The 25,815-nt window shown below is 48.0% G+C and overlaps 3 protein-coding genes across 4 annotated transcripts in view; 1 reads left to right on the top strand and 2 right to left on the bottom strand.

The window, feature by feature from the left end:
• Positions 1 to 538: 538 nt before the first annotated feature.
• On the bottom strand, positions 539 to 8,639 carry CHTOP (chromatin target of PRMT1). The gene is made up of 6 exons (XM_075330015.1): positions 8,448 to 8,639; positions 5,385 to 5,466; positions 2,920 to 3,070; positions 1,449 to 1,632; positions 1,231 to 1,365; positions 539 to 1,150 (listed from the first exon to the last, which is right to left on the bottom strand). Exons 2-6 carry the CDS (start codon positions 5,447 to 5,449, stop codon positions 948 to 950), a joined length of 738 nt encoding a protein of 245 aa, XP_075186130.1. The 5' UTR covers positions 5,450 to 5,466; positions 8,448 to 8,639; the 3' UTR covers positions 539 to 947.
• Positions 3,188 to 5,370, bottom strand: LOC142257798 (uncharacterized). Of its 2 annotated transcripts, none has more exons than XM_075330012.1 (2): positions 3,992 to 5,370; positions 3,188 to 3,946 (listed from the first exon to the last, which is right to left on the bottom strand). In XM_075330012.1, exons 1-2 carry the CDS (start codon positions 4,445 to 4,447, stop codon positions 3,188 to 3,190), a joined length of 1,215 nt encoding a protein of 404 aa, XP_075186127.1. In that variant the 5' UTR covers positions 4,448 to 5,370. The 2 variants fall into 2 exon arrangements, with proteins under 2 accessions (XP_075186127.1, XP_075186128.1); XM_075330013.1 differs by having other exon boundaries at positions 3,188 to 4,199; positions 4,245 to 5,370.
• Positions 8,640 to 8,715: 76 nt separating the features above from the next.
• Positions 8,716 to 25,815, top strand: part of LOC142257802 (protein S100-A13-like) — a 70,892-nt gene continuing 53,792 nt past the window's right edge. The window contains exon 1 of the mRNA XM_075330024.1: positions 8,716 to 8,739. The gene's annotated coding sequence lies outside the window, so the exon portion shown is untranslated. The remainder of the gene's footprint in view (positions 8,740 to 25,815) is intronic.

Below are 25,815 nucleotides of genomic sequence, written 5' to 3'. Positions count from 1 at the left end.
AGAATGGGTTCAGCCTGTACAAGGAGGGTCTGCCGTGAACCTGCCCCATCTGATGGCAAACCCTAGATCAGCAAGTGAAGAATCCCGACAATGCAAGATGGAGGTGGGGGAATATATGATAGTGACGAGCAAGCACGACTGTTCAGGGGCTGGACACTCGTTACGGCAGTTGGATGCTCGAAGGGGCAGGACATGATTATCGTGAAGTCAATGGAGAACTTTAGCAGGAAATCTTCCAGAAGATGGCTCGAGTCCCCCATTGACTTCCACTATACTCAGTGAGGAGTTCATTACAGGTACGGTATTACCCACTCATCACTAATGGTCAAGACAGATTCCCAGAAAGAAGCTTTCGCACCTTTATGATGTCTTACTAAAGGAAGACATCTGCAGGTTATTCTGTACCAGTCAGACACCATCAACCCCTGTAACCTCAGGGCTGTGGGAAGATCTTCTGGTGCGAGTGTTACGATGCGCATAACCACAACAGTACCACCATGTTTCCCTCCCCCCGTGGCCAGTAATGGACAGAATCAGGTACAAACTGTAAAGTGTTTAATGATTAATAACACATGGCAGGCCGTTCGCCCGCAGCCAGACAGGACTCCCGGTGCTACCGGACAAATCCTAGTGTCATGGAGATGCACAAATTGAGATTTATGGGGCGCCCTGCAATCTGCAGGATTGTCATTAAAACCGAGAACATGAAGGTCCAGCATCGACCGCTGCACAAGTCCAGCTCTCTGGGAGAGTGATCCCATGTGAACGGGGATTTGGCAGTCTCCATACATTCGATAATCGAAAATAAAACTGAGGAAAAAAAAAAATTGTATGTATATAAAAAAAAAATAATGTAAGAGGAACTCTAAAACGAGGCAATGAGCTGGTGCAGCGGCCATCCTGTGGCGGTCTGAGAAGGCAGTCCTTTACAGAAAAGCTTTATTGTATCAGTCATTGGACTCTGGGTCAGCCTGGGCCATGTAAGCGTCCAGCTCTGCGTCCAGGTGACCCTTCGTCTTGGACATGTAGGCATCCAGCTGGTTGTCGAGCTGCTCTCTGGTCAGTGTGGGTCGGGCGGCTCCCCTTCCTCTACCACGGCCTCTACCTCGGCCAAAGCCTCCTCTTCCTCGAAGCATCACCCCTCCACGGCCTGAGAACATATACATACAATTACATTTGACATTGGCAGCGACCCCCTGATCATACACTGGTCACCAGACCAACACTAACCTCTGCCACCCATTCCTCCACGGCCCAGTGGCCCCCCCCTCATGAGTCCTCGGCCAGGGCCTCCACGACCTCGCATGCCGCCTCCTCTCCTCAGCCCCATCCTGGTGGCACCACCCCGGCCTCGCATGTTTTGACCTAGAAAATCAGGAGACACTGGAATAGTCAGACATGAGACATCCATGAAAGAACGAGCGAACAGAACAAGAGAGCGGACCCACCTCGCATCATCATGGCACCTCGCTGCATTCCTCTGCCTCCCCGGCCGACACGCATGATTCCCCTCTGTGACCCCCGGAGCCCCATCCCAGCTCCGCGCATTCCACCGGACCCTCGCTGAAGCCCTCCCACCGGTCTCCCTAACCGGGCCTGGATATTGCTCTTACCGAGCCGCTGCTTTAAGCTCTAGCGGGAGAAAGACAGATTACACATATGGAACGAAATGACAGTGAAGACTGGGAAAATATAACCATTATACAGTGGCTGGCAGGCCGTCCCTCGTGTACCTCGAACAAGGCAAGAGCTGCACTGCTGCCGAGCGCTCCTCTGGCCATTCACCGCAATGTCACTCCCAGGGGCAGATCCAATATCTGCGCTCTGCTCTCATCCATATGACAGGACTAATCTTATCACAAGATTGGTGGGCTCTGACCTCTGGCCCCCCCAAATGAATGCACTGTAGACCAAGCCACCACCAGCTGGATCCACATCACTATCTAGGGACTAGCAGAGGTCAGCATAGCACAATAATATAGAAGCTTCTAGTCGACGCGTGACAGGACCCGTTGGGCCCATGTGGTCTTCCTGTAACCCCTTAATCACAATTTACATTTTTATAAGGTTGTCTCAGGTGCAGTAAAAGTCACACTTCCCACTTGCCTCTTCCCCATTACCTAGTCCGCCATGTGGTAAGAAAATAGCAACTCAGGAGTATGGTGGGCCACCACCGCAACCAGATTTGTGAGAAGGGACTCGGGAAACCAAAAAAAGAGGAAGACGACCTGAGGCCTCATCGATTAAAGTCCCAGCAGATTATCTCACTGGACCTAACCAGGGTGTTAAACCCCCCAGAGAAGTTAATTTCTCCCAAAAAACCCATAGCTATGAATACTTGTGTTTGTGTGCCGCTGCCCTGTCTCCTCCAGAGACACGAGATTAACTGGAAATGCAGCAAGCGCTCGTATACAGTAAGTGGTCAAGACCATTGTCATTTTATGTAAGGGGACCTTCGAAATCAGCACTAAAAATTGCATCTACCAACAAAATGCATTTAACCATGATTAAAAATCGTACTCCCTGCTGAAGCAGTGTTTCACCCATCAGGCTTATTGGCTGGAGAAACCTCATGAGTGCTGGTTCACAGATATTGGCTTGTGTAAGGGCATTTATCTCAGTGTAGTGACCTCCGCAGTGGTAGATCTTCCTCTAGTCACAAACAAAGCAGCCTCAAACCTCAACCAGCTTGAGATCAAAGTAACAGCAGCTCTGGGTGTGAGTAGAGTATAACCACATGTTAGAAAGATTTACATGTGGATTGTTATTCAGATGTGGACTATGAAGTTTACCACAATTTTAAATGCGTTTGTGAAAATCAAAACATTTTGCGCTCAACACACAAACCTAGTCCAATATGGCTGCTAGATTCCACGTAGACGCTGCCACTGACAGCCACACCTGGTAGCGGAGTCTCACCTGCTTGAGTTTCAGAGCGGCTTGCACAGACGGCCGGTTCTCCATCTGCTGCGCCAGTCTTCTGTTCCTGGCACTGGCCAGGCTTTGCTGCTGCATCGTGGCGCGGATATTCACAGGCATCGGGTGTTTGTTCTTCAGCATGTTAGTAAAGCTTCAAGGTCGAACAAAATGGGGGGAGGTTTAGATAAGATTCAACAGACAGTAGCACGCACCTCAAGGCCCCCAGAGGAGCAGTCACCACTGGATTGTTTTTTGGCATACATGTTGCTCATGATCTATCCTCCGCAACTTCCACATGTGCACAGCTATAAAAAGGGAGAAGAGCTACAATATAGGGACACAGCAAAGGAGAGCTCCAAAAGTCACAGGGAGGCGAAAAATGAGGACACGACATGACACATGGAGGCAGCACAAGTAAGAGGATAGAGGAGATGAGGACAACACATGAAGGCAGCACAAGGATAGAGGCGATGAGGACATAAATGGGAGGCAGCACAGGTAAGAGGATAGAGGCGATGAGGACACGACATGGAGACAGCTTAGGTAAGAGGACAGAGGAGATGAGGTCATGACACATGGGATGTAGCACAGGCAAGAGGACAGATGAGGACACGACATGGAGGTAGCACAGGTAAGAGGACTGAAGAGATGAGGACAACACATGAAGGCAGCACAGGTAAGAGGACTGAGGAGATGAGGACACGACATGGAGGCAGCACAGGTAAGAGGACTGAGGAGATGAGGACACGACATGGAGGTAGCACAGGTAAGAGGACTGAGGAGATGAGGACATGACACATGGGAGGCAGCACAGGCAAGAGGACTGAGATGAGGACACGACATGGAGGTAGCACAGGTAAGAGGACTGAGATGAGGACACGACATGGAGGTAGCACAGGTAAGAGGACTGAGATGAGGACACGACATGGAGGTAGCACAGGTAAGAGGACGGAGGAGATGAGGACACGACATGGAGGTAGCACAGGTAAGAGGACTGAGATGAGGACACGACATGGAGGTAGCACAGGTAAGAGGACGGAGGAGATGAGGACACGACATGGAGGTAGCACAGGTAAGAGGACTGAGATGAGGACACGACATGGAGGTAGCACAGGTAAGAGGACTGAGATGAGGACACGACATGGAGGTAGCACAGGTAAGAGGACTGAGATGAGGACACGACATGGAGGTAGCACAGGTAAGAGGACTGAGATGAGGACACGACATGGAGGTAGCACAGGTAAGAGGACAGAGATGAGGACACGACATGGAGGTAACAGGTAAGAGGACGGAGGAGATGAGGACACGACATGGAGGCAGCACAGGTAAGAGGATGAAGGAGATGAGGACACGACATGGAGGTAGCACAGGTAAGAGGACGGAGGAGATTAGGACACGGCATGGAGGCAGCACAGGTAAGAGGATGGAGTAGATGGGGACACGACATGAAGGCAGCACAGGTAAGAGGACATCTCCATCTGTTCGTCACCCCACTCTCTACACTCCAAAAGCCACATTCGACTAACATCCACACTAATCCAAACCTCCCACTACAGGTTCCAAGACTTCTCCTGAGCTGCACCAATGCTCTGGCATGCTCTACCCCAGAAATTAGACTAACCACAACTTACACAGTTTAAGGCACTACCTATAAATAAAATCTTGTTAAGGCGGCCTATCGCGTTCCCTAATATTAGTCCCTTCACATACAGCCCCTTCATTATTTCTCTGAACATAATTCTTCAACTCTCCACCACAGCCAAAAGCACTACAAATGTTGGCTGGTAACCGGCTCATGCAGCTTTAAATCTATCCCCCATTTGCTCAAGATGGATGGACCATCGTAGTAAATCAGTACCTGCACTTTATGTCACACCCACCTCACTGTAGATTGTAAACTATTATGATCAGGGTCGTCAGTTTTGCTTGAATTACTGTATTTTCTATAACTTACTTATGGCTGTCTGTATATGTACCTCTGGATTGTAAAGCGCTGCAGAATACATTGGCGTTACATAAAGATTATTAGGACAAGACACATGGAGGCAGCACAGGTATGAGGATGGAGGTGCTGAGGATGCAACGAGGAGACAAGAGGAGAGCGCAAAGCAGACGCCTCTTACAAGACCCTACAATAAGGGTCTCTGGGCAGGGAGGGTGACCCAATGCCATGCCTCTTACAGCTCTGGCCACACTCTGGTGTGCCAGCCTCGGACACCGCAGCGGGCATCACGCAGCACAGGTAACATGCTACCAGGCTGCAGCCAGAACCCATGTATAACAGGTGGAAGAAGGGGGAGGGCGCCAGGCCGCCCCTCACTGTGTATTACCACACCCCACTGACAACTCCTCACAGTGTAACATGGCTGCCAGGAAGGACAGCTGCCGCCCGCTCATTAATGGAGGGGCAAGGTACCGGCTACATTTTGTATGTTACGTAGTGCAGAGGATTTCAGCTTCCTCACCGCTCGTTCAGCGACAGCTTGGTGGTGCTCTTTAGCACAACTTTAGATGCTGACGGAGAGGCCATCGTTACTGCCGGACCACCTGCAAGGCAAAGATGAACACTAAGCACAGGCAACAACCCAGATACAAGGCAAGCCCAGACAGTGCCCCCTCCACAAGATACAAAGCGAGCCTCAACAGTCCCCCCCATCCTCTAGAAACTGGCAACCCCCGACAATCCCTCCCTTCCCAATACATTCAAGCCTTGATCGTATCCCCCCCAATACAGGCACCCTGACAATCCTTCCCCGTTGCCACCACAATAGTCAAAGGCCAATACTCCCCCCAATACAAGCAAACCCCAATACTCCCCCCCCCCTCAATACAAGCAAGCCCCAACCAAACCCCCCCAACACAATACAAGCCCCAAACCCCCAACACAATACAAGCAAAGCCCCAACCAACCCCCCCAACAGGCAAGCCTCAACCAAACCCCCCCCCAGGCAAGCCTCAACCACTCCCTCCCCCCAAACAGGCAAGCCTCAACCAATCCCTCCCCCCAAACAGGCAAGCCTCAACCACTCCCTCCCCCCAAACAGGCAAGCCTCAACCACTCCCTCCCCCCAAACAGGCAAGCCTCAACCAACAGCCCCCTCCCCAAACAGGCAAGCCTCAACCAACAGCCCCCTCCCCAAACAGGCAAGCCTCAACCAACCCCCCCCCCCAAACAGGCAAGCCTCAACCAACCCCCCCCCCCAAACAACCAACCCCCCCTCCCAAACAGGCAAGCCTCAACCAACCCCCCCCCCCCCAAACAACCAACCCCCCCTCCCAAACAGGCAAGCCTCAACCAACCCCCCCTCCCAAACAGGCAAGCCTCAACCAACCCCCCCCCCCCCAAACAGGCAAGCCTCAACCAACCCCCCCCCAAACAGGCAAGCCTCAACCAACCCCCCCCCCCCCAAACAGGCAAGCCTCAACCAACCCCCCCCCCCAAACAGGCAAGCCTCAACCAACCCCCCCCCCCAAACAGGCAAGCCTCAACCAACCCCCCCCAAACAGGCAAGCCTCAACCAACCCCCCCCCCCAAACAGGCAAGCCTCAACCAACCCCCCCCCCCAAACAGGCAAGCCTCAACCAACCCCCCCCCCCAAACAGGCAAGCCTCAACCAACCCCCCCCCCAAACAGGCAAGCCTCAACCAACCCCCCCCCCCCCAAACAGGCAAGCCTCAACCAACCCCCCCCCCCAAACAGGCAAGCCTCAACCAACCCCCCCCCCCAAACAGGCAAGCCTCAACCAACCCCCCCCCCAAACAGGCAAGCCTCAACCAACCCCCCCCCCAAACAGGCAAGCCTCAACCAACCCCCCCCCCAAACAGGCAAGCCTCAACCAACCCCCCCCCCAAACAGGCAAGCCTCAACCAACCCCCCCCCCAAACAGGCAAGCCTCAACCAACCCCCCCCCCCAAACAGGCAAGCCTCAACCAACCCCCCCCCCAAACAGGCAAGCCTCAACCAACCCCCCCCCCCCAAACAGGCAAGCCTCAACCAACCCCCCCCCCCAAACAGGCAAGCCTCAACCAACCCCCCCCCCAAACAGGCAAGCCTCAACCAACCCCCCCCCCCAAAACAGGCAAGCCTCAACCAACCCCCCCCCCCCCAAACAGGCAAGCCTCAACCAACCCCCCCCCCCAAACAGGCAAGCCTCAACCAACCCCCCCCCCAAACAGGCAAGCCTCAACCAACCCCCCCCCAAACAGGCAAGCCTCAACCAACCCCCCCCCAAACAGGCAAGCCTCAACCAACCCCCCCCCCCAAACAGGCAAGCCTCAACCAACCCCCCCCCAAACAGGCAAGCCTCAACCAACCCCCCCCTTAAACAGGCAAGCCTCAACCAACCCCCCCCCAAACAGGCAAGCCTCAACCAACCCCCCCCCAAACAGGCAAGCCTCAACCAACCCCCCCCCCCCAAACAGGCAAGCCTCAACCAACCCCCCCCCCCAAACAGGCAAGCCTCAACCAACCCCCCCCCCCAAAACAGGCAAGCCTCAACCAACCCCCCCCCCCCCCAAACAGGCAAGCCTCAACCAACCCCCCCCCCCAAACAGGCAAGCCTCAACCAACCCCCCCCCCAAACAGGCAAGCCTCAACCAACCCCCCCCTTAAACAGGCAAGCCTCAACCAACCCCCCCCCAAACAGGCAAGCCTCAACCAACCCCCCCCCCCAAACAGGCAAGCCTCAACCAACCCCCCCCCCCAAACAGGCAAGCCTCAACCAACCCCCCCCCCAAACAGGCAAGCCTCAACCAACCCCCCCCCCCCCAAACAGGCAAGCCTCAACCAACCCCCCCCCCCAAACAGGCAAGCCTCAACCAACCCCCCCCCCCAAACAGGCAAGCCTCAACCAACACCCCCCCCCCCCCAAACAGGCAAGCCTCAACCAATACCCCCCCCCCCCAAACAGGCAAGCCTCAACCAATACCCCCCCCCCAAACAGGCAAGCCTCAACCAACACCCCCCCCAAACAGGCAAGCCTCAACCAACACCCCCCCCCCCCAAACAGGCAAGCCTCAACCAACACCCCCCCCCCAAACAGGCAAGCCTCAACCAACACCCCCCCCCCAAACAGGCAAGCCTCAACCAACACCCCCCCCCAAACAGGCAAGCCTCAACCAACACCCCCCCCCCCCCCAAACAGGCAAGCCTCAACCAACACCCCCCCCCCCCCCAAACAGGCAAGCCTCAACCAACACCCCCAACAAGCAAGCCTCAACCAACCCCCCCAACAAGCAAGCCTCAACAGATCTTCCCCGCCACCCCAATACACACTAGCCCATAGACCCACAACCCAGAGGGAGAACACCTCCTGTCCGAAAACACCCTGAACGATTACTGCCGACACATCTACAGTCTCCTGCCCAGAGCCTTCACAAGGTTTCTACACACACACGTCTCCTGCACACCCTCCATGCCCACACACTGGCAGCTTTGTGTACACGGCCCCCTACACCCCTCATCATCCCTCCTAGCTCCCCACAGGGTCTCCTCATGTGCTCCGGGCCCCGGTCCTGTAGGCTCTCACCTGGCGTCCTGTGACGAGCGCTGCGGCCTGTTCTGTATGCCCAGATGTGTTACACGCAGAGGGGGCTGTAGGGTCAGCGGCTCTCACACTGCGCCCCGAAATACCCAACGGGGACCCGCTCTACAAAATGGAGGCACTAGGAGCCTGAGCTGCAAAATGGAGGCGTCTTTAAAGCACGCCGCCCTCTGACGTCACAGCGCCAACAAGACTCCGCCCAACTGTCTTATAGTTACTGCACCCGCCCTGAGGAAACCATGGAGACCGGCAGCGGCCATCTCCACAGGAGGCTGAGGTGAGTGCTCCGCGGCCATATTGTGGTTGGCAGAAGCACGTTATATTTCATGATGAATGGTTCCTCATATCTTATAAGTTACATTTCGTTAATGTCAAGACGCACATTACCTCAGACTGGTATATAACGGTGCCTCACATTGTATATAACGGTACCTCACATTTATCGTTACCTCAGGCTGTATATGATGTGTTACCTCACATTTATAGTTACCTCATATTTATCGTTACCTCAGGCTGTATATGACGTTACTCCAAAAAAAACATACTGATAGGGAACTTAGATTGTGAGTCCCAATGGGGACAGTGTTGTCATTGTATGTAAAGCGCTGTTGAATTAACAGCGCTATATAAATGAATAAATATTATTATTATTCCTACCTCTCACTTATCGTTACCCCAGGCTGTATATGACGTTACCTCATATTTATCGTCACCTCAGGCTGCATATGACGTAGCCTCCCATTTATTGTTACCTCAGGATGTATATGACGTAGCCTCCCATTTATTGTTACCTCAGGATGTATATGACGTAGCCTCACATTTATTGTTACCTCAGGATGTATATGACGTAGCCTCGCATTTATTGTTACCTCAGGATGTATATGACGTAGCCTCACATTTATTGTTTACCTCAGGATGTATATGACGTAGCCTCACATTTATTGTTACCTCAGGATGTATATGACGTAGCCTCACATTTATTGTTTACCTCAGGATGTATATGACGTAGCCTCACATTTATTGTTACCTCAGGATGTATATGACGTAGCCTCACATTTATTGTTTACCTCAGGATGTATATGACGTAGCCTCACATTTATTGTTTACCTCAGGATGTATATGACGTAGCCTCACATTTATTGTTACCTCAGGATGTATATGACGTAGCCTCACATTTATTGTTTACCTCAGGATGTATATGACGTAGCCTCACATTTATTGTTTACCTCAGGATGTATATGACGTAGCCTCACATTTATTGTTACCTCAGGATGTATATGACGTAGCCTCACATTTATTGTTACCTCAGGATGTATATGACGTAGCCTCGCATTTATTGTTACCTCAGGATGTATATGACGTAGCCTCACATTTATTGTTACCTCAGGATGTATATGACGTAGCCTCACATTTATTGTTTACCTCAGGATGTATATGACGTAGCCTCACATTTATTGTTTACCTCAGGATGTATATGACGTAGCCTCACATTTATTGTTACCTCAGGATGTATATGACGTAGCCTCACATTTATTGTTTACCTCAGGATGTATATGACGTAGCCTCACATTTATTGTTACCTCAGGATGTATATGACGTAGCCTCACATTTATTGTTTACCTCAGGATGTATATGACGTAGCCTCACATTTATTGTTACCTCAGGATGTATATGACGTAGCCTCACATTTATTGTTTACCTCAGGATGTATATGACGTAGCCTCACATTTATTGTTTACCTCAGGATGTATATGACGTAGCCTCACATTTATTGTTTACCTCAGGATGTATATGACGTAGCCTCACATTTATTGTTACCTCAGGATGTATATGACGTAGCCTCACATTTATTGTTTACCTCAGGATGTATATGACGTAGCCTCACATTTATTGTTTACCTCAGGATGTATATGACGTAGCCTCACATTTATTGTTTACCTCAGGATGTATATGACGTAGCCTCACATTTATTGTTTACCTCAGGATGTATATGACGTAGCCTCATATTTATCGTTACCTCAGGATGTATATGACGTAGCCTCACATTTATTGTTTACCTCAGGATGTATATGACGTAGCCTCACATTTATTGTTACCTCAGGATGTATATGACGTAGCCTCACATTTATTGTTTACCTCAGGATGTATATGACGTAGCCTCACATTTATTGTTTACCTCAGGATGTATATGACGTAGCCTCACATTTATTGTTACCTCAGGATGTATATGACGTAGCCTCACATTTATTGTTACCTCAGGATGTATATGAAGTAGCCTCACATTTATCGTTACTAGAGATGATCGAATACCCTATTATTCGCTTCGACGGATATCTAACGAATATCTTGCCGCTATTCGAGTATTCGCGAATATTCGACCCCCAATGTAAGTCTATGGGAAACCAGAATAATTTTACGTCGGACCTGTTGGTGACCTGTGGTGACTGAGGAAAAGGCTGAAATGGATGGGAAAAGGCTGAAACAGTATGGGCACAGCCTGTAGAAGGTGCCTGACTGCATTTCTGGTGTCTTTGAATAACGTGCTCAGAGCAGCACGCGGCGTTTACGTAGTCACCAGAACAGGGCATAACATGCCAAGGAGTTTAATACATTCATTTTCTCACACCGCCAAAAGGTCGCAGAAAGCCTCTGTTCCCACAAGCCGATACGGCAAAATCTCAAGGGCTATCAATCCTGCAATGTGTGCAGTTATAGTTCCTGCCCTTGGGTGCGTAACGGGGTATTTTCGCTTCTTTTTGAAGGTCTGTGGTATGGACAACTGAACGGAACGCTGGGACACTGAAGCTGATGTCATTGATGATTGAGTTTGGCCAGCATCAGGTTGGGAGAAGGAGGCATCAGCGCAACCTTCTTGCACAACAGTTTGGGAAGCAGGCAGCCCAGGTGAAGTGGCAGTTGTTTCACTCTGGAACTCAGGCTTTATTCCAAGGATTTCCAAAAATTCAGTTTCCCCAGGACCTTGTAGCGCAGCATCAGAAGTTACTCCCAACAGCTTTTTTAAAAAAAAAAATAGCATAAGCAACAGGGCATAACATGCCAAGAAGTTTAATACATTCAGTTTCTCCAGGGGATAATGGTTCACACACCATGTAGCTAAGGGCTCACTCACACTTGCGCTATTTTGACGCAAACGGAATCCGTCACTAATGTAGTACAGTTCATTTATTTACAGTGGAAGCGCGACATCATGTGGACACAAGCGGGTACTGCATGACACACACGCGCCATAGTAACGCGCTTCCAATGTAAATAAATGAACTGTACTACATTAGTGACGGATTCCGTTTGCGTCAAAATAGCGCAAGTGTGAAACTAGCCGAAGCATCACAAGGTACTCCCAACAGCTTATTTTAAAAAAATTTGTAGCATAAGCAACAGGGCATAACATGCCAAGGAGTTTAATATATTCAGTGTCCCCAGGGGATAATGGTTCAGACACTATGGGGCACTGCATCAATAGGTACTCCCAACAGCTCCCAACAGCCTATTTTAAAAAAAAAATAAAATGGTAGAATAAGCAACAGGGCATAACATGCCAAGGAGTTTAATACATTCAGTTCCCCTAAGGTGTAAAGGTTCAGACATCATGTAGCTAAGCATCACAAGGTACTCCCAAGAGCTCCCAACAGCTTATTTTAAAAAAATTGGTAGGATAAGCAACAGGGCATAACATGTCAAGAAGCTAAAAAAAATTCTGGTTTTGCAGGGGGCCATGTGTAACACACCGTGGAGCACAGCATCAAGATAGAACACAAATAGAGACTGCCTGACCAATTGTTCTAGACAGTGTAGCCTCGACAGTGCTTGTGCCAGTGCATAATGTACAAAGGCTTGAAAAATATTGCCCTGGGTGATTAGGCCAAACAATTACATGGCAGCAGCATAACAAGTTAGATTAGTCGTGCGGTGTCATTAGATGATAGAAGACAAAATAGTCTTGAATGAGAAACAATGGAACTTATTTGAACGTAAGAAATTCAAATTTTGGGGCTACACTTATTATTGGGTATTGTTAACAGGCGGCCAGAGATACTCTGGGGCAATCCATCTATGGTTCATTTTGATCATTGTCAAACTGTCTGCACTTTCCGTGGATAGTCGTGTGCGACTATCTGTTATTATTGACCCCGCTGAGCTGAAAACACGCTCAGACAACACACTCATAGCAGGGCAAGCTAGCACTTCCAAAGCGTATAACGCAAGGCCTGGCTAAGTGTTGCGCTTGGAAACCCAATAGTTAAAGGGAACAGTAGACTCTGAAAGCACGCTGATACTGTCACCTACATACATAGTTCCTCACCATTTTACTTAACTGTTCCCTCCTTGTCATCGTTCCCCCAACCGTTATCTGATTCGCAGTTGACGGTTTGTGGAAATTGGACCAGTTTTGGCACATTAGTCCCCCGCCTGTGTTGCTCCTACTATGCGTAGCCCTCTCTTGTAATCCTGTTGCGTGAGATGACACGCTACCTCTGACGCCAGCATGACCTGAGGGTAATCGTTTCATCAACTGCTCCACTACAGCCCTCTTGAATGTTTCCGTAGTACAATCCATATTTGCCTCCACAAGTAGCGAAGCAAATTTGTCTTTGTAGTGTGGGTCAAGGAAGGTACATAACCAGAATTGTTGTCTGCCAAAATGTGGACTAGCCGACAGTCATGAGAAAGGCAGTGTGACATGAACTGTGCCATGTGTCCCAGACTCCGAACTGGAAACCTTTGTATGTCACTGCTAAGAATACATTCTGTCTTCCTAAACCTCCTCTCCTACTCAGTCTCTCTCTCCTCCTCCTGCTCCTCCTCAGGCCATCCATGCTGGACAGCAGCCCTGAAGCTTGGGTTGTCAATCCCTTGGTTACCAACTTCAAAGCATTCCAGTTCTTCATCATCCTCCTCATCCTCATGATGCTGAGCAAAGGTGGCCAGAGCTTTTTGGCCAAGGTTGTGTTGATTACTAGCTACCATTGTGAAGTCTGGATCCACAAACAACTCGGGTGTATGAACACTTTGGTCAGTCAGACCATCCAGAGAGCGTTTCAATAAACAAATCAGTGGAATGGTAATGCTGATAACAGCATTCTCACTGCTCACAATGTTGGTACAGTAATCAAAATTCTCCAAGACCTGACAAATGTCTGCAATCCACACCCACTCGGCAGTACTTATGTCTGGCAGCTCCGTCTGACGGGCATGTTCCAGCTGGAATTGGGATACTACCCTCTGCTGCTAATGGATCCTGGCCAACATATGATAGGATGAATTCCATCTCGTAGGGAGGTCACATATTAATCTGTGACGAGGCAAGTGTAAGCGCTGTTGCAGCACTGCCAGGCCAGCAAAAGAGGGAGATGACTTGCGGAAATGTGCGCTAATACGTCGTACCTTGGTAAGTAGGTCTGGTATCCCAGGATATTTCTTCAGAAAGTGCTGAACTACTAAATTTACAACGTGGGCCATACAAGGAACGTGTACAAGCTTTCCAAGCTTTAAAGCCGCCACCAGATTATGACCATTATCGAACACTACCATCCCTGGACGGAGGTCCAAAGGCTCAGTACACTCATCTGTCTGCTCAGTTATCGCTTTCAAAAGCTCAGGTGCCATGTGCGATTTGTCACCGATACAGATGAGCTTCAGTAGAGCGTGTTGCTGCTTAGCCGAGGCAGTGCTGCAGAGATCCCTGCTGGGGAATGATGTCGACGGTTGGACACCGGCGGATGTTGAAGAGGATGCACAGGAGCAAGTTGAAGAGTAGGAGGAGGAGGGAGTTGTTGCTGTGTAGGAGGCTACTGAAACTGTGATTGAAGTGGGCCCCGCTATTCTGGGTGTGGGAACTATATGGGATGTTGCCGGCCAAGACTCTGTACCAGCCGCCACCAGGTTCACCCAGTGTGCCGTCAGTGAGATGTAGCGTCCCTGTCCACTTCTGCTTGTCCATGTGTCTGTGGTTAAGTGGACCTTCCCTGTTATGGTGTTGGTGAGAGCCCGTTTGATGTTTACAGACACGTGATTGTGGAGAGCGGGGACGGCACAACGAGAAAATAGTGGCGGCTAGGTACAGAGTACTGATGTTCTAACCAGGACTGTGGAGTCGGTAAACCAAACCTTCGACTCCGACTCCTCAATTTCTCTTGCTCCGACTCCGACTCCAACTCCGACTCCTACATATATCGCTTATAGTTAGGTGAAAAATTTATTGTAATACATGAACATGTGTATGTGAACATCAGACATTTAATAATTTTTATGATACAATAATCAAGATATTTGGATAGAACATAAAATATATTTATTGGATACAACTTTAGAACACAAACTGTAATAAATTGTAAATATGTAATACACTATGCAATATACAGTAGATTACTGTCACGCTGTACTCTAAGATGTACAATAGCAGTACAGCGCAGTAATGTGGGACTGAGAGGATTCCTGAAACTATCTGAGAAGGTAGTTAGCTGGTAAATCACTAGGGGGCGTAAAAGTGGAGGAAACGTATGAGCAGGGAATTCCCTAGCAGAGGTAATACTAGTGAAGCCCACCAGATGGCAGTAGAATTGTCAGAAAGCCGTGTCACAACATGAGGTCTTGTAAGTACACAAGGGCAAAGTCTAAACGTAGTCAGAGGGAAGCAAATAGTCAGTAGCCGGGAAATCAGAGCCTAGAAGCAAGGGGGAGTGGGAAGACAAGACAGAATTAAGGTAAACAGATAAGGAACGAACAGGGAGACAGCGGGAGAGACACTGATGGAAACAGACAACAGAGGAGGTTAACAGGTCAGGTGAACACGGAGGTCAGGAGGGGGCAGGGCAGACAACAGGTCACTCAAGAGCAGAACACAGCAGAGCCAGAAGTATCACTGGCGAAGCCCAAGAGAAACAGTCCCCTAATAAAGCAGCCTGACCTCCAGAACGAGGCAGAAAGGATTAACCCCTAACGTGACCTGCATCAGAAGTGAAACTAAAAAAAAGGCTCAGCTCCAGCTGAGCCAGGAGTCAATCATGACAATTACATATATATCTTGTGTGTGTATGTATATATGTATATATGTATATATATATATATATATATATATATATATATTACATAGTGTATTACATATTTACAATTTATTAGTTTTTTGTGATCTAAAGTTGTATTCCAATAAATATATTTTATGTTTTATCTAAATATCTTGATTATTGTATCATAAAAATAATTAAATGTCTGATGTTCACATTGTACTACAATACATTTTTCACTTAAATATAAGCATTATATTAAATGTTATTATTTAGTAAAATATTCAGCACATTCTGCATTGCACTACTGTCCCCAATTTATTATATATTTTAGGAGTAGGAGTCTGTGCATTTTATACCGACTCCGACTCCACCAAAATGAGCTCCGACTCCACGACTCCGACTCCACAGCCCTGGTTCTAACACCGCCAAAAGGTCGCGGAAAGCCTCTGTTCCCACAAGACGATACGGCGACATCTCAAGTGTTATCAATCGTGCAATGTGTGCAGTTATGGTTTCTGCACTTGGGTGCGTAACGGGGTATTTTCGCTTCTTTTCAAAGGTCTGTGCTTAGGACACCTGAACGGAATGCTGAGACATCGAAGCTGATATCGTTGATGATTGAGTTTGGCCAACATCAGGTTGGGAGAAGGAGGCATCAGTGCCACCTTCTTTCACACCAGTTTGGGAAGCAGGCAGCTCGGGGGAAGTGGCAGACTTTTGAGTCTGGAAATCGTGTTTTTCACCTAGAGCTGTCAACCACCTAGTGGCGTGCTTGGCTAACATATGGTTTCTCATGCTGGAGGTGCCCAAGCTGGAAGTATTTTTGCCTCTGCTTAGCTTGGTCTGACAGATTTGACAAATGACAACCGTTTGGTCCGAAGGACTCTTGGAAAAAAACTCCCACACAATCGCACCACGGACCCTTGGACTCTGAGATGGCTGAGGTGGTGCACGGATTCTTGTACTCTGAGATGGCAAAGGTGGTGCACGGACCCTTGGACTCAGATGCCACAGGTGGTGGTGTCATGTGCACAGTTGATTGACTTCTGTCAGTGGTCGAAACCCTATGTCTTACAGCCTGTTTGCGGACTATGGGCACATGCTCCTCTGCACTGCTGCTCTCGCAATCAATGCCATCCGTCCATGTTGGATCAGTCACCTCATCATCGACCTGGTCATCTTCAAATTCCTGAAGGTCAACGGAGGTTTCAGGCTGACCTGAAGGCAACTGTGTCTCATCATCCTCCAACACTTCCACCTGATTGCCCAGCATGTCACGGCCAACAACATGGCTTTCTTCTGGCCTTGGGTGCTCAAAGATCTGTGCATCACTGTACACCACGGCCTCACCTGCGTTGGTGGTGTTGCGTGGTTAGAGGCAAGAAAGGTCAAAGGGTCCCGTAAATAGTTCCTCAGAGTAACCTACTTTGGTGTCATATGTTTCCTTAGAATACTTATGTTGTGAGGAAGGAGGACCAGGCTGAGGATTCGATGGGCCAGCCTCTGGGCTACTCAAGTCTGTCTGTGTGGACTCTTGGGATTTGCTACTCTACAAGTAACTGGAGGCATTTTCTGCTAGCCAACTTGTTACCTGTTCGCACTCTTCAGGGCGCAAGACTGCTTTCCCACGTGGACAAGAAAATTGGGAAGGCAGAGGTAGATAAAGCAGGAACCTTTTTCTTTGGCTCGATCACACTGCTTGGGCGACCACCACTGTCACTACCACCTTATTCGTGGTCCTTACCCCCTCTTTTTCCCATTTTTTTTGGTTTGATTATTCAAGGTGAATACTGTAACATGACCTTTTCTACAGGCAGTGGAACAACACTTATGCCGGGTTGTTAAACTTGCATTTATAGTTTCTCACGATAGCTGTTTCTGTAAGTCTAAAAACCAAAAGGAACCTTTATTGGAGAAACTACCACTTGGAGGAGTCGACAAAGATGTTGTGAATGTCTTTCAGCGCCAAAAGAAAAAAGGGTTTGACAACACTTTTCTTTTAGTATTGGTTTTTGGCACTCAGACTGTGTGTTAGTTGCAGAAAGCCACTATGTAGGTGCTGTAAGATATGAAGCCCCCCAAAATATGCTAGCTTGTTGCTAGGAAGGTACTGGCCTTGAGGTATAAGTAGTGACCCTGACACTAAGTATTAATAAAAATTGGGTAACACTAAAGGGTGCTTTACACGCTGCGACATCGCTAACGATATGTCGTCGGGGGTCACGTCGTTAGTGACGCACATCCGGCGCCGTTAGCGACATCGCAGCGTGTTACACCAAGGAGCGGCGATCAACGATCGCAAAAACGTCAAAAATCGTTGATTGTTGACACGTCGCTCCTTTTCATAATATCGTTGGTTGTGCATGCCGCTGGTTGTTCGTCGTTCCTATGTGTGACGCCGCAGGAACGACAAACATCTCCTTACCTGTGTCCAGCAGCAATGAGGATGGAGGTGGGCAGCATGTTCCGGCCGCTCATCTCCGCCCCTCCTCTGCTATTGGGCGGCCTCTTAGTGACACCGCAGTGACGTCACTATGACGCCGAACGCACCTCCCCCTTGAAGGAGGGATTGTTCGGCTGTCACAGCGACGTCGCTGAAAAAGTATGTGCGTGTGATGCTGCCGTAGCGATAATGTTCGCTACGGCAGCGATCACCAAATGTCGCACGAGCGACGGGGGCGGGTGCTATCGCCGGTGGACGCAGGTAAGGAAATGTTTGTCGTTCCTGCGGTGTTACACATAGCGATGTGTGCTGCCGCACAAACAACATCGTACCTGCAGCAGCAACGATATTATTAAGGAAAGGAGCGACGTGTCAGTGATCACAGTTTTTGGACGATTTTGCGATCGTTGATCGTCGCTCCTTGGTGTCACACGCTGTGAAGTCGCTACCGGCGCCGGATGTGCGGCACTAACGACGTGACCCCGACGATATATCGGTAGCGATGTCGCAGTGTGTAAAGCACCCTTAAGACTATGTGTTAGTTGCAGAAAGCCACTATGTAGGTGTTGTAAGATATGAAGCCCCCCAAAATATGCTAGCTTGTTGCTAGGAAGGTACTGGACTTGAGGCAGAAGTAGTGACCCTGACACCAAGTATTAATAAAAATTTGGTAACCCTCAGACTGTGAATTGAGATGGTGGCTGACAGGCACTACACTACACCTAAACCCCTTGTTTTTAAAATTTTGGGACCTTTTTTTTGCAAGTTGTAATACCTATTGCTAGTATAACAGACACAAGGGATGTAGCAGTGCTGAGATTGTTGTTTATTAGTAGCAGATGTCAGGACAGCTTTAAATCTCTCCCTGCCTGTGAATAAGCTGTCACTATATCACACACTGCAGTAACAGACCGTATGCAGCACTAAGGCTATGTTCACACACTGCGTTTTTTACCTGCGTTTTGGGTCCGTTTTTGCTGCAGAAATTTCTTGAGAAATTCTTGTAACCTTTCTGCAGACATTCCCCAGCAAAACCTATGGCTAAAAAAATTAGCTGTGCACACACTGCGTTTTTTTCTTAAGAAAATTCTTTCAGTAGATTTTCTTAAGAAAAAGAATGAGCATGTCACTTCTTTTCTGCAGCTAACTGCGTTTTTTGCCATAGATAATTGGCACAATAACGCAGGGAGCAACCAGCGGTAAAAACGCACCGAAAACGCGGCAAAAACGCAGGTGCGTTTTTGGTGCGTTTTTTAACGCAGGTGCACTAATCCTTCACTCTTAAGAAATTTCTTAAGAAAAATCATTTTTCTAGTGTGAACATAGCCTAATAAGAGGAATTTTTTTTGCAGCAGCAGTTCTATGATGTACACAGGATCTAGCACACAGACACTGTCTTCAGCCCTGAACCCCTTAGGCTGGTTTCACACTACGTTTATTTAACATGCGTCAGGAACGTTTTTTTGCTGCAAAAGCGGATCCTGCTTTTACAGCAAAAAACGCATGCAAACGCATCTGTTATTTTGCAGGATCCTGTCACTGGATGTTTAGGGGCGGGCATTGGAGTCATGTGATCGGGAGTGAGGGGAACTAGACTGGGAGCCGGCTTCTGACAGCTGCAGACGCTGGTAACCAAGGTAAACATCAGGCTTGGATACCCAATATTTATCTTGGTTACGAGTGTCTGCAGCTGCTAGGAGCAGGGCTGTCTGCACACGTAACCAACGTAAACATCGGGTAACTAAGAGAAGTGGTTACCCGATATTTACCTTGGTTACGAGTGTCCGCAGCTCTCAGGTGGGAGAGAGAGGGAGGGGAGGAAGGGGGAAATACAGAGATAGAGAGAGAGGGTGAGGGAGGGAGGAGGAGAGAGAGACAGATCATGCGAGACTGGTTCTGGGCATGCTCAGTAGAGCAAGCAGGATCCTGTCTATCAGCACGCCAGCGTTCACCTGCGTTTGCATGCTGTTTAGTCAGGATCCGGTGACATGCAGTATTTGGACGCAGCTCAAAAACGCTACAAGTAGCGTTTTTGAAAGATGTTAAAAAACTGCAAGTCGCTGGATCCTCACTATAACGCACGCAAACGCAGGTGAACGCATGTTAACGCGAGTCCATTGCAAATGCATTGAAGTGAAAACGCATTTGCACTGGATCCGTTTTTCCGCTAAAAAAACGTTATGGACGGATGTTAAATAAACGTAGTGTGAAACCAGCCTTAGTGACGGAGCTAATTTTCACCTTAATGACCAGACCAAATTTTGCACTTCTGACCAGTGTCACTTCATGAGGTTATAACTCTGGAACGCTTCAACGGATCCTGGTGATTTTGAGATTGTTTTTTCGTCACATATTGGACTTCATGTTAGTACCAAATTTAGGACAATATTTTTTGCGTTTATTTATGAAAAAAATTGAATTTTGGCAAAAATTTTGAAAATTTAGCAATTTTCAACTTTTGAATTTTTATACCGTTAAACCAGAGATTTCTGTGACACAAAATAGTTAATAAATAACATTTCCCACATGTCTACTTTACATAAGCACAATTTTGGAAACAAATTTTTTTTTTGTTAGGAAGTTAGAGGGGTTCAAAGTTTATCAGCGATTTCTCATTTTTACATCAAAATTTACAAAACCATTTTTTTAGGGACCACATCACATTTGAAGTGACTTCAATAGGCCTAGATGACAGAAAATACCCAAAAGTGACACCATTCTAAAAACTGCACCCCCCAAAGTACTCAAAACCACATTCAAGAAGTTTATTAACCCTTCAGGTGCTTCACATGAACAAAAGCAATGTGGAATGAAAAAAAGCAAAATTTAAATTTTACCTAAAAATGTTGCTCTAACCCAAATTTATTCACTTTTAGAAGAAATAACACAACAAAATGGACCCCAAAACTTGTTCCCCACTTTCTTATGAGCGCGCCGATACCCCACATGTGGTCAGAAACCTCTGTTTGGACAAATGGGAGGGCTCGGAACAGAAGGAGCAATATTTGAATTTTGGAAAGCAAATTTGGCTGAAATAGATTGCGGGCACCATGTTGCATTTACAGGTCCGCTAAGGTACCTAAACAGAAGAAACCCCTCACAAGTGACGCCATTTTGGAAACTAGACCCTCAAGGCTTCTATCTAGGGGTACAGTGAGCATTTTAGATCCACAGGTACTTCACAGATTTTGTTAACGTTACGTTGTCATATTGAAAATTTTAATAATTTTCTCAAAAATGTTGCTTTAGCATCAATTTTCTTACTTTTTTAAGAGGTAATTCCAAAAATTTGACCTCCAGGTTTGTTAACCACTTTTTTATGAGCGCGGTGATACCTCACATGTGGTCTGAAACCTTTGTTTGGACAAATGGGAGGGCTTGGAACGAAAGGAGCAATATTTGAATTTTGGAAAGGAAATTTGGCTGAAAAAGATTGCGGGCACCATGTCACATTTGGAGGTCCCCTAAGGTACCTAAACAGCAGAAACCCCGCACAAGTGACCCCATTTTGGAAACTAGGCCCCTCAAGGAATTTATCTAGATGTTTGGTGAGTACCCTGAACCCCCAGGTGCTTCACAGAATTTTATAACGTTGAGCCATGAAAATAAAAAAATACAATTTTACCACAAAATTGTTATTTCAACCAGGTAGCTTTTTTTTTTCACAAGGGTAACAGAAAAAAAATCACCATGAAATTTATTGTGCAATTTCTCCTGAGTTTGGCGATACCTTATATGTGGTGGAAATCAACTGTTTGGGCGCATGACAGGGCTCGGAAGGGAAGGAGCGCCATTTGACTGCAAAATTGGCTGGAATCAATAGCGGATGCTATGTTGCATTAGGAGAGCCCCTGAGGTGTCTATACAGTGAAGCTCCCCAACATGTGGCCCCATTTTGGAAAATAGACCCCTGAAGGAATTTATCTAGATATTTGGTGAGTACCCTGAACCCTCAGGTGCTACACAGAAGTTTATAATGTTGAGCTGTGAAAATTAAAAAAATACATTTTTACCACAAAATTGTTGCTTCAACCAGGTAGCTTTTTTTTTTACAAGTGTAAAAGGAAAAAATTCAGCATAAAATTTATTGTGCAATTTCTCCTGAGTATGCTGATACCTTATGTGTGATGAAAATCAACTGTTTGGGTGCACAGCAGGGCTCGGAAGGGAAGGAGCGCCATTTGACTGCACAATTGGCTGGAATAATTAACGGACGCTATGTTGCATTTGGAAAGCCCCTAAGGTGCCTAAACAGTGGAGGTTTCCCACAAGTGACCCCATTCTGGAAACAAGACACCTCAAGGCTTTTATCTAGGTGTATATTGAGCAGTTTGAATCCAAGAGTACTTCACAGAATTTGATAAGCTTAGGTTGCCATATTGAAAATTTTCATTTTTTTCACAAAAATGTTGCTTTAGCATCATATTTCTTACTTTTTCAAGAGGTAACAACAAACCGTGGACCCCACAGGTTGTTATCCAATGTCTTATGAGCACAGGGATACCCCACATGTGGCCAAAAACCTCTGTTTGGCTAAATGGGAGGGCTTGGAATGGAAGGAGCACCATTTGAATTCTGGAAAAGTTGAAATAAATTGCGGGTACCATGTCACATTAGCAGGGCCCCTTGGGTACCTATACAGCAGAAACTGGATTTTATTCAGGAGTATAGTAAGCATTTTGAATCCACAGGTACTTCACAAAAATGTTGCTGTAGCAACAAATTTCTCACTTTTAGGCTGTGCGCACTGGGAAATGGAATTTTCTTGAGAAAATTCCGCATGCTCTCAAAGATTACCGCACCCGCGGTAAAAAACCGCGGCAAACCGCACCCGAAAACCTCATGCGGTTTGCTGTGGTTTTACCGCGGTATTGTTCGCGGTATTGCCGCGGTTTTGCCGCGTGCGGGTTGGTACATGTGCTTATTGCATTCAATGCAATAAAGCACATTGAAAAAAAAAAAAATAAATAATTTCCTTCTTAGATAGTAGATAGATAGATAAAGAGACAGAAGAATAGATAGAGGGATAGATAGATAGATAGATAGATAGATTAGATAGAGGGATAGATAGAGGACAGATCGCTGCATTTCCCACGGTCGGCAGTGAGTTCACATTACCAGCCGTGGGAAATGCCCTGGAGTTACCTCTGCTGTCTGCTGCAAGGCTGCATTCAGCGCTGTGTGTTAGTCGCGGCTGGATGCAAGCCTCGCAGGACGTCGGAGCTGTGGATTACGCCGGAGCTTTGTTTTGGGAGGGGTTAATAAAAGGGTGGACGAGGCTTGTTTGTGTTTTAGTTAAAATAAAGGATTTTTCTGTGTGTTTATTAACTTTACTTACGGGTTGATCATGTCATAGACGCTGTCTCATAGACGCTGCCATGATCAAGCCTGGAGTTAATGGCGGTGATCCACCACCATTAACCCCTTGTATTACCCTGCTGCCACTGCTACACGGCGGCAGGAAGAGCCGGGGACACGCCGGTACTGCCGCATAATGCATGCGACAGTCCCGGGGCAGCTGCGGCTGATATTCTCGGCTGCCGGAGGGGGAGTGAGGCGGGGGACATTAACCCTGCCCCTCTCCCTCCCCAGCCTGAGAATACCGGGCCGCTGCTGTGTGCTTACCTCGGCTGGACGGTAAATATACAGCGGAGCCCACGTGTTTTGTTTTCTATATTTCCGTTTGCTTTCTATGTGTGTTCTATGTGTCTGTGTCTGTGTTCTATGTCTGTGTGTCTGTGATCTGTGTGTGTTTACTCTCTCCTCCGTTTCCTCTTCCTGTAATGACATCACTTCCCTGCAAAACCGCAGGCAAGCGATGTACATTACCGGAGGTAAACCGCGAAATACCGCAGGGAATAATGCAGGAAAACGCAGTGAACCGCACAGAATTTGCTTCCTGCGTTATTCCCTGCGGGATTTCACGATTACATTGGAGTCAATGGAGTGAAATCCCGCAGCGACGTGCGGAAAAGAATTGACTTGCAATTGTTTTTGCTGCGGGAATCCCGCAGCAAAACATGCAGCTGTCAAATTCCGCCCAGTGAGCACAGGATTTTTTTTTCCCATAGGTTTTGCTGGTGATTCACTGCAGAGATGTTATGAACATTTTCTGCAGCGAAACATGCAGCAAAACCGCAAAAAATCCGCGGCAAATTCTGGTAAGTGCACACATAGCCTAAGGCTATGTGGCCATGATCCAGCGACACGGCATCTAGTACACAGTGTCAGCCTTCCTGCAGAGATGTGAGTGTTGTCCACGAGAGAACGCAGCTGCCCATGCCCACGATTTGGGTTCAGGCTGCTGTGGAGCTCTATGCTACCTGTAGAGAACACTCTTGTCTCCGCAGCATAAATTGATATGCTGAGGCTCGGGAAGCTGCACCACAGGTCGGTTTATGCTGCGGAGAAAAGAAGCACATTGGGCATAGGATTTCTAAAAATCCTTCCACTGTGCAATGCAGCGCTATGGATGCAGGGAAAACACTCTGCGCCCAAAACGCTGCAAACCCTGATTGTGGGCACACAGCCTAAAATGCTACAATGGATGAATGGATAGATGTCAAACATATATAACGTCCCACCCCCCTGCATATTCTAAGCTGGCGCCCTTTAGTGCCTTTCATGTGGCACTAAAGGGTGCCTAGCCTTGTATTTAGCCCCCCAAAAAATTAATAATTAAAATAAATGACGTGGGGTCCCCCCTATTTTTGATAGCCAGCTAGGGTAAAGCAGACAGCTGTAGCCTGCAAACCACAGCTGACAGCTTCACCTTGGCTGGTGATCAATTTGGAGGGCTCCCCAGGCGTTTTTAAAAAGAAAAAAAACGTGGGGTCCCTAAACAGATACCCGACATCACTAACCCAGTCAGTAATAGAAAAAAATAAACACAAAAAAAAAAATTTATTTGAAAAAAAAACTCCCCGAAACATTCCTTTTTCACCAATTTATTGAAAATAAATAAATTTTGGTCGCTGTAATCCATTTTGGAGGTCCCTCGGCGACTCTGGACCTTCTAGAATATGGGGGGCACGTTCAGGGAATCTGAGAATACTGCACTCACACTGCCCCGGTCCAACCTAGGGCAGAGTGACCTGCAGTAACCTCATTCCAGAATATGAGGGGCACGCTCACAGAACGTACCCCCCATTTTCTAGAACAGCAGGCTCTCCATGTGAGGAGTGTGGCTGCAAATTACTGCACTCACTCTCCCCCGGTCCACAGCGCAGCAGCGAGGTCAGCGTCCCTGCTTGCAAGGATCCAGCTGACAGCCGCTGTCTGCGCATGCGCCGCCAGCTTTCTAGGAGGCAGAGTGATCGCGGGGACGGAGCAGCAGCCAGGTAACAGGGCTGACCGGGGGCTGACCGGGGGACCTGGGGACGACTTTTCTGCCGCATGTGACGTGTCATATGCGGCAGAAAGAGCAGGATGAATGCGGCCGCGCGCCGTGCGCTGCGCGCCGCAATCTTGCATGCTCCGGAGGGGGGGAAGGGGGAGCGCTCTAGAGAACCGGAGGGGCTCCGGTGGACCAGAGGAGGGGTCAGGGGGAGGACATTTCCCTCCGATCTGAAATGTTTGATCATTTCAGATCGGAGGGAAATGAATGCAGAGCCGGCGGCGGCGGCAGTTTTCGGCGCCATTTTGACTGCTCCGGAGGGGCGGTAGGGGTGGTGGGGGACTCTCCGGTACCGGGGGCTTTGGGGGCACTAGGGGTTTATATTTCTTTCTCATCTGACATGTTTGATCATGTCAGATGAAAAAGAAATCAGTTTTACCGGCCATTTATTTTTTTTTCATGTGTTCGTCGGTATACGGTGTATACCGGCGATCACATTATCGGGGTCCAAAAAAACCACCCCGATTCATAATCTGGGGGGTCTCAGCT

Source organism: Anomaloglossus baeobatrachus, chromosome 12, assembly GCF_048569485.1.
Source record: "Anomaloglossus baeobatrachus isolate aAnoBae1 chromosome 12, aAnoBae1.hap1, whole genome shotgun sequence".
NCBI classification, from domain to species: Eukaryota; Metazoa; Chordata; class Amphibia; order Anura; family Aromobatidae; genus Anomaloglossus; species Anomaloglossus baeobatrachus.
The sequence above is the reverse complement of the archived record's forward strand: the minus strand, read 5'-3'. Positions and strand labels throughout refer to the sequence as shown.